Source organism: Tarenaya hassleriana, unplaced genomic scaffold (genome assembly GCF_000463585.1).
Source record: "Tarenaya hassleriana unplaced genomic scaffold, ASM46358v1 Cleome39, whole genome shotgun sequence".
Taxonomy (NCBI): domain Eukaryota; kingdom Viridiplantae; phylum Streptophyta; class Magnoliopsida; order Brassicales; family Cleomaceae; genus Tarenaya; species Tarenaya hassleriana.
The window spans coordinates 531,932-540,437 of NW_010966822.1; the positions used below are offsets into that span (position 1 = coordinate 531,932).

Genomic DNA, 8,506 nt, shown 5'->3' on the forward strand with positions numbered 1-8,506 from the left:
ATTTTTATTTTATATCCGCTGCGCAAACCCTAGAATTGATCTCTTAGGAATAGGATTCGCTCTAGAGATCCCAGGAATCCCATCATTATTTATTTATACTTAAATTTTAAAAAATTTGGAAATAGATGAATAAACTTTTTGACAATATATATATACATATATATTAAAATTTTAATATGTAATAACAATTTCTAAATTTTGATATAAAATTATCTCTACTATACAATCTTGATACTCCAAATTTGTTCTAATTACATTTGAATATATTAATTCAGATACAATTAGATAATATATATTAAAATTTTAAATAATTATTTTATTATTTTTCTTTAATTTTTATTTCTATTTTTATATTTAGTTCGTGAATCAATTTGCAAATTAAAATAGTCTAGATATGATTTAGAATTTTTTTGGTTCGGTTTATAAATAGACCAACCCGTTTTATATCCCTAATATTGGATAAAGGTGTGTAGTAAATAGTTTTTTATGCAACTGATTAGATATTGAAATATAATAAAAAAATTGAAATATTAAAAGGCATAACAGAAATGATTTAGGCAGTAAAATATAAGAAAAAAATTTAATACTGTAAATATTGTATAAAAACTTCGGATTTAAAAATGCATAATTTTTACTTGAACTTAAAATTTAATATTTCAATACAGTTATTCGGTATTTTTTATGAGCAAATTATTCTTTAGTTTCTATTTTTTTTCAATCAAATATTATATCTGACTATTTCAGTGTCGTGATTCAGTTTATAAGGTGTCGTGCAACAAATAATCCAATACTGTTTCCAGGGGTCGCCACTGAAGTGATCTCATTCAACGTGGAGGCAAGTTGATCGCCAAATGTCCGTTCTCTAACCATGCAATATTTGTTTTTTTGGTTAAAGTCATGCAATATTATTATTATTTACTCCAATCTTATCTGTTTCATCGTTGAACTTTATAAATGTGTATATATATATATATATATAACCTTTAGATGCTGAACAAATACTGTTAAAATCACCCTTTAAAATTTAATATTCATGGACTCGCAACACATAAAAATTATGTAAAAGAACCGACTTAAACTTATGATTCTAAATATTCAAATAGTTATACTTTACAAATACTTCAATAAACCTTGAAATTGATAATCAGAAATTTTATACGATGTTGAAATTACAAAATAGAGAGAACGGATAATATATATATATATATATATATATATATATATATTGTTAGGTGTGTTATTTTATAGGTCTCATATTCATGCTTTATTAACTTCCAATTCCATATCAAGAACTTCGAGTTTAATAACTTTCAAAATATACAACCACATCATGCATGTCATACATCATTAGAAAGATAATTTCGATATCTATGACACGACGTCAAGAACATGCAATTCCGATAACGATATAGAAAGTTATGTTCAAACCAACATCATTATATCAATATGTTTTTTAAAACCGAAAAAACCAAATCCGAACCCACGGCGAACCGTGTTTCCTTAAGGAAATTATTCCCCTCGCGGTACCTACGGTTAATGGAATATATCCTCCCAGGATATGACGGACGTACCTCACCAGAACAGTTGTACTTCAAACTCCGATGCCTTGTCGAATTCAAATCTCGGCTTGAATCACAAAGAGAAAATATATGTTTTCTTTTCTTTAGAAAACTCTTGTTTGTTTTTCTTGGTTTGTAAAATATGAAGACAAAACCTCCTATTTATAGGATTGAAAAATTGTAAAACTCCCAAAAGTCATAAATATTTTTTAAGTTTTAGAATATAAATGTGGAGAATAACATACAAAAATATCTCCTTTCATTTAATTAAAAAAAACTCCAACATATATATGTATATATATATATAATGAAGAACTTTGTACATTGTTTTCTATGTAGTGACATATTTAATCGGAATTATACTAAACACAGACAGTACTTTCTAATGTTTTCCAAAATCTATCCTAATCTTGCATCACACACGCATGGAACTTCGAGTAACATAAACAACAACAAAAAATGAAATAAGTAGTTAAAAATGCATTAATAGAAAAGACCCTATAGTTATCTATATTCAGAATCACAAGTTAGGAGCATTTCAAGCAATATATATATATATATATATGCGCGCTTGTAATAAGCTCGATACATATAATCGTGTCGTTATATTTTTATTTATTTATTTTTCTCAATTATTGGCTAGCAGACCGTTGACTTCCATTTATCACATCAGGTGAAGGTGGGGTTAAGCATGTTTCGAAATTTTGTTCCATATTATAAGTTATAACTTACGAGTTGGGTCCGACGATATGTAGACGTGCGCTATTGCAGTGTCCAGTTATAGCTTTGAATATTATAACATAATGATTATATTTATCTATAATCTAAATGCGCCTGGATTACTCCTTCCGTTTTATTTTAGACATAAATTAAAAAATAATGGTTTATCCAAAATACCTTTATTTATTACACAAAGAATTATTATTTCTAAATATGCAGAATATTTAAATATTATTAATTAGGGATAAATTTGGAAAAATTACTATATTGAAAATCTAAAAACGTCACTTAATTTGAAACAAAAACATTGTTCTAAAACGTCAGCTAAACTGAAACGGATTGAATATAATTATTTAGATTATATCATCTAATGAATCTGAACTCGATTTAACCGATTTATAATGCGCGTGAATATCTAGATTACATTGAGGTAATAAAATTTAGCTTTACTTGTCTAATAATATATCAAATTATTGGAATATAAAAACGTAAAGATTATGATTGCCATAAAAAAATTAAAAATTTCAGACAAAACAATAAAATCACATCATTTTGAGAGGTCGCTCTTCGTACTATGCACATGCGTATATATATGAAAATAGAAACATCACCGATTCTCGATCGATTCAGGGACAAAACAAATATATCTGAAATAGATATATCGGATAACCACTCGTAGAGATTCTGATATTGGCCCTTTGCATATAAAATGATAAAATAAATAAGGTGTGGTTCGAACGCCAACACGAGTTCTCCGTGTACCCCCATACATGCATGCTGCTTGTTCCGATCAAATAATGCCACGTAGACATGCATACTTCATCAAATATTTTGCCCTATATATGTATATGGATAATCAAAGTTGACTATACATATATGTTAATAATGTTATGTCTTGGCATCGATTTCTTCCCCTCGTTGTGAAAATGATCCTGATTGGTATGTTTCACTTGTCACCTATTAAATTCTATGCTAAGCCGACCCTTATATTATATTATATTATATTATATTATATTATATTATATTATATTATATTATATTATAATTGTGAGTAAAGGGCGTCGAAAATGCATTTGAGTGTAATGATGAGTATAGGAGGGTGGATTTTCGGTTCAAACTGAAAATTAGTACCATTTTCGAATTCAACCGTCAAAAAATTGAAATATTATATTCTTAAAAAACCGAATAAATTGAAATTGAATCGAAAATTAAAAAATTTTAAAAAAAAAGATGATATCTTAAAAAATAAACATTTTTTTTAATCCGAATGTAACATAATAATTGAATGATATAAATTTGTTTATAACCGAATAATACGAAACAAATCAATACTAAATTGACACCGAACTGAAATTCGAAATTTCCACACTAATTTATGGGAAATTATAATAAATATCGTAATCCTAATGTATTAAATGTGTTATCATAATATTAACTAGTTATATCGATTCTGTCTTTAGATACCAAAAACTCCTTTGGATACTTCATATTGCAACATCATATACGAGAAGCAATGCCAATATTCCAATTATATGGATCCATGTGCTCTCCCTAGAATCTCTCTTTTTTATATTATGCAACGTAAGGTTTATTAGGTTAGTGTAATATTGAAGTTATTGGATAAATATAGGAACTTAGAAACAGGAAGTATGTTTATGTTATTTAAATAAAATCGTGTAACTAAGGATATTTATTTTGTATACAACGGGCATTAATTAGATGTTGATGGATGGATCGACTACAAAATACTTCTCTAACTAAGGTTTTGTTCATATTTAATGATCTTCACAGCTGCTAGTGATTCCGGTCGAAAATAATTTGTTGAAGTAAGGGAAGAGCATATTCAGCATCTAGAAGATCAAACAAGAAAATGGAAATGTGAAGTTAAGCATGGAAAGCATGGAAAGCACATAAGGAAAGAAATGGAAAGATGAAAGAAGACAGTTGCATTCAAGAAGAAAAAAAAGAATATTTATGAAGAGGATATTCGATGAATCAAAGAAAAAGGCGAATATATGCGAGGAGCGAGGCATTGGTATCACTGTCGAGATTATCAAGAGAAAATGGTTCTTTGAGAGAGACATTGAGAGAGAGCGTTTTGTAAGGGAAACACCGGTGAGTGAGAACTGAGAGAGGGTGAGATCGACTTGAGGGGGAGCCTTGAAATAACAGGCAAACTATTGGGCGAGAATATTCCGTGTATATCATGTATAATACGAGATATGGGTTGTTACCTTGTTGATAGGATCTGATAGAATTTCATCCCTTGTACAGCTAGGTTTAGTTACGTCTCTTTGTGCATATAAGCCTTGGTGGCCATGAATAACACACAAGCATTCGCAGTACCGATTTCCTGTTCTTTGTTCTTGCTGCGATTGCCGTCGTGACATGGTATCAGAGCCCGACGACTCTTGATCCTCCTCTTTTCACTCTTCTTCTTCTCCTTCGATGTCTTCTTCTCACACTACCGTTTCTGATTCTTCTCAACCTACACCCACTGATCCGTCAATGCCGACGAACCCGACCATATTTTCTACCGATGTACCACGGAGAACTATTTCTCCATATGACCTTAGTCCCAGCGACAATCCGGGCGCTCTTACGTGGTCCCAACTACGAGGAGTGGTCTATTAATATTCGACATGCTCTGCGTTCCCGCAAGAAATTTGGGTTCGTAGACGGCAAGATTCCGACTCCAGCCCCAGATTCCGTCGATTTTGATGACTGGGAAACGAACAACTCTCTTATCGTTTCCTGGATCAAAAACACCTTGGAACCTACGCTACGTTCGGATGTAGTTCATCGGGAATTTGCTAAGGATTTGTGGGATTATCTTAAGCGCCGGTTTGGTATGACAAGTGCCCCGCGTCTTCTTCGTGTTCGGAGCGACCTAGCAAATTGCCGACAGAAGGGTATGACTGTGGAGTCCTATTTCGGGAAAATCACTAAGTTGTGGGACGATCTGGCTACACTCCGATCTTTGAAGACTTGCCATTGCGGTCTGTGCGTGTGCAACATTACCGAGGAATTCGAGAAACAGAGGCAAGAAGATCGTTTGTATGAATTTCTCTTGGGTCTTGACGATGAAAAATTTGGCGTCGTTCGTTCGAACTTGCTGTCCTGGCAACCTCTTCCGACAGTCGAAGAGGCATATATGGTCGTTACTCAATACGAAGCCTCCAAAGCGTCTGTCGTTTCCTCGATTCCTCCCTCTGATATCGCGGCGTTTGCTGTCTCCACTGCCCCGAAACCTCGTGATTTGCCTTCTGGAAAGGACAAATCCGTCGTCTGCTCCAACTGTGGTCGTTCCGGTCATGCAGTTGACAGCTGCTTTCAGATTCTGGGTTATCCAGAATGGTGGGGCGATCGTCCCCGTGGTCGTTCGGACAGAGGAGGTCGCGGTGCTCCTAATCGAGGAAAAAGCTCTGTTCGGGTTAATTCCGTTCATACCCCTGTTTCTTCGTCACCGAGTATTCTCGGTGCGTCGCCGGAACCTGTGGCATTACCCTCTGATGCGTCTCCCCTCCCTGGACTGAATGCAGAGCAGTGGAAGACCCTTGTTTCTCTAGTCAACGCCGGCAAAATTGGCGCGACAACTACGTCTTCGGGTATGTCTTCTTCTGTTCCTTGGATTCTGGACACCGGTGCCTCTCGTCACATGACAGTTGTTTCTCCGTGTTGCAAGACTCCGTGTGTGTGTCACCGTGCCGCATTACTCTACCTGACGGTCGTTGTTCAGTTGCTGTTCAGTCCGGATCTGTTCAGCTCTCTCTACGACTTATTCTGTCGGATGTTCTTTTTGTTGACGGCCTTCGCGTCAATCTCATCTCGGTGTCACAGTTACTTGCCGATTGTGATTGCACTGTTCAATTCGTTAATTGTTTTTGTTCCATTCAGGACCGGGTTTCGAAGATGCTGATTGGAGCGGGTGAGCTACGGGACGGGCTCTACTACTTTCGAGGGTTTGAACACGCTTTAGCTGTTCGTTCTCATAACACAGTTTCGTTTGACGTGTGGCATCGTCGTTTGGGACATCCTTCGAAAGCGGTCATTGAGCAGATTTCCGGGATTGAGTTTTATCGACCTGTTGGGTCTTCTCTTGTTGATTGTGATGTTTGTTTTCATTCCAAACAAACACGAGATTCTTTTCATTCCAGTTCTAATAAAACTACCGAGATTTTTCAATTGATACATTGCGATTTGTGGGGACCGTACCGTACGCCGTCTTTAGTGGCGCTCGCTATTTTTTGACGATTGTTGATGACTTTTCGAGAGGAGTGTGGCTGTACCTGTTGTCGGACAAAAGCCAAGTATCTGATTTTCTTATTACGTTTCTTGCCATGGTGGAGCGCCAGTTTCACAAGAAAGTCTTGACCGTGCGCACCGATAATGGTTCAGAATTCATGTGTCTTGGTGGTGTTTTTCGAACTCATGGGATTATTCACGAAACATCTTGTGTTCATACACCTCAGCAAAATGGTCGGGCCGAAAGGAAACATAGGCATATTCTCAACGTTGCACGAGCCTTGATGTTTCAGGCAGGTTTTCCTATTGAGTTCTGGGGTGATTGTGTTCTCACTGCTGGTCATCTCATCAATAGGACTCCCACAAAGTTAATGTCTGAGCGTTCTCCTTTCGACGTTCTTTATGGGAAATCTCCTGCTTATCATCATCTTCGGACGGTAGGGTGCCTCTGTTACTCTCACAACAAGGATACTCATGGGGATAAGTTCGCATCTCGCAGTGTTCGGTGCGTGTTTGTTGGGTATCCGGCGGGCAAGAAAGGCTGGCGCCTTTACGACCTCGATACACGTCGGTTTTTCGTATCTCGGGATGTCGTCTTCTTCGAAGATAAATTTCCGTTTCTCGATGTTCCGGTGGCTTCCACTCTTGCTATTTCGGTTTCACCAGATTCTTGGCCTGTGTTTACCGACTTCGACGACTCTGTCATTGTGTCGGTGCCTCCGACACCTCCTGTTCTAGCAACTGTTTCGCCGGATTCTGATCTGTGTCATCCTACTTGTGTTGGTGACGATTCTGGGTCACCGGATGCTACGGATTCGATCCAGCCCTCCGAGGATGTTGACGACAGGGGGGGCTCCTTGGTTCACCCAACTGATGTTGTCCCAGACGAGGAACTGGGTCGTGGCAAAAGAACTCGTTTTCCTTCTACCCGTCTTCACGACTATGTCACGAACACCGTCCAAGTCTCGCGCTCGTCCCCTGCTCAACCCGACTCTCGTATTTCAGGTTCGCTGTATCCTTTCGCCCATTCTGTTAATTGTGTTCGATTTTCTCCTGCTCACCGTGCCTTCTTGGTTGCTGTAACCGACGGGTTCGAACCACGGTCGTATAAGGAAGCTCTTCGCGACCCTCGGTGGCAAGCAGCTATGAAAACCGAGATCGATGCCCTGGTCAGTAATCGCACTTGGACAGTGGAAACACTTCCATTGGGTAAGAGAGCTATCGGATGTCAGTGGATTTTTAAAATCAAGTATCGCTCTGATGGATCGGTTGAACGATACAAAGCTCGGTTGGTAGTTCTAGGTAATCGACAAGTAGACGAGTTAGATTATGGCGAGACTTTTGCTCCAGACTGGGCGTACATTCTTGGCTGTCGCTGCGGCTCGGCATTGGGAGATTCATCAGATGGATGTCCATAATGATTTCTTACATGGTGATCTCAGAGAAGAAGTCTACATGCGCATGCCACCTGGTTTCGAATCTCCGGAACCCGGTATTGTGTGTCGTCTTCGCAAATCCTTATATGGCTTGCGTCAAGCTCCGAGATGTTGGTTCGAAAAACTTCGGTCGGCTCTTCAGAAGTACGGGTTTGTTCAGTCCCAATCGGACCATTCCCTCTTCACTTTCCGCGACGGTATCGTACACTTGTGTGTTCTCGTTTATGTCGATGACTTAATTATATCCGGCAACTCACCCATTGCTCTTCGAACTTTCAAGTCTTATCTCAGCTCATGTTTTTATATGAAAGATTTGGGTGTCCTCAAATATTTTCTCGGTTTGGAGGTTGCTCGGAACAACGACGGGATTTATATTTACCAACGGAAATACACCATCGACATAATCTCCGAAGCCGGTTTGCTTGGTTGCAAACCTGCTCAGTTTCCATTAGACCAGAACCACCGTCTCGCTCTCTCCGACAGCCAGTTCTTGTCTGATCCCGGCAAGTATCGTCGTCTTGTGGGTCGGCTCATCTATCTCACCGT

General features: G+C 37.7%; 1 protein-coding gene across 1 annotated transcript in view; it reads left to right on the plus strand.

Moving 5' to 3' along the window:
- The first annotated feature begins 4,818 nt into the window (after nt 1–4,818).
- LOC104823078 overlaps nt 4,819–8,506 on the plus strand; it is a 5,348-nt gene continuing 1,660 nt past the window's right edge. The window contains exons 1-5 of the mRNA XM_010554505.1: nt 4,819–6,132; nt 6,177–6,392; nt 6,818–7,693; nt 7,875–8,157; nt 8,272–8,467. Of these exons, the coding sequence (XP_010552807.1) occupies nt 4,819–6,132; nt 6,177–6,392; nt 6,818–7,693; nt 7,875–8,157; nt 8,272–8,467 (2,885 nt within the window). The remainder of the gene's footprint in view (nt 6,133–6,176; nt 6,393–6,817; nt 7,694–7,874; nt 8,158–8,271; nt 8,468–8,506) is intronic.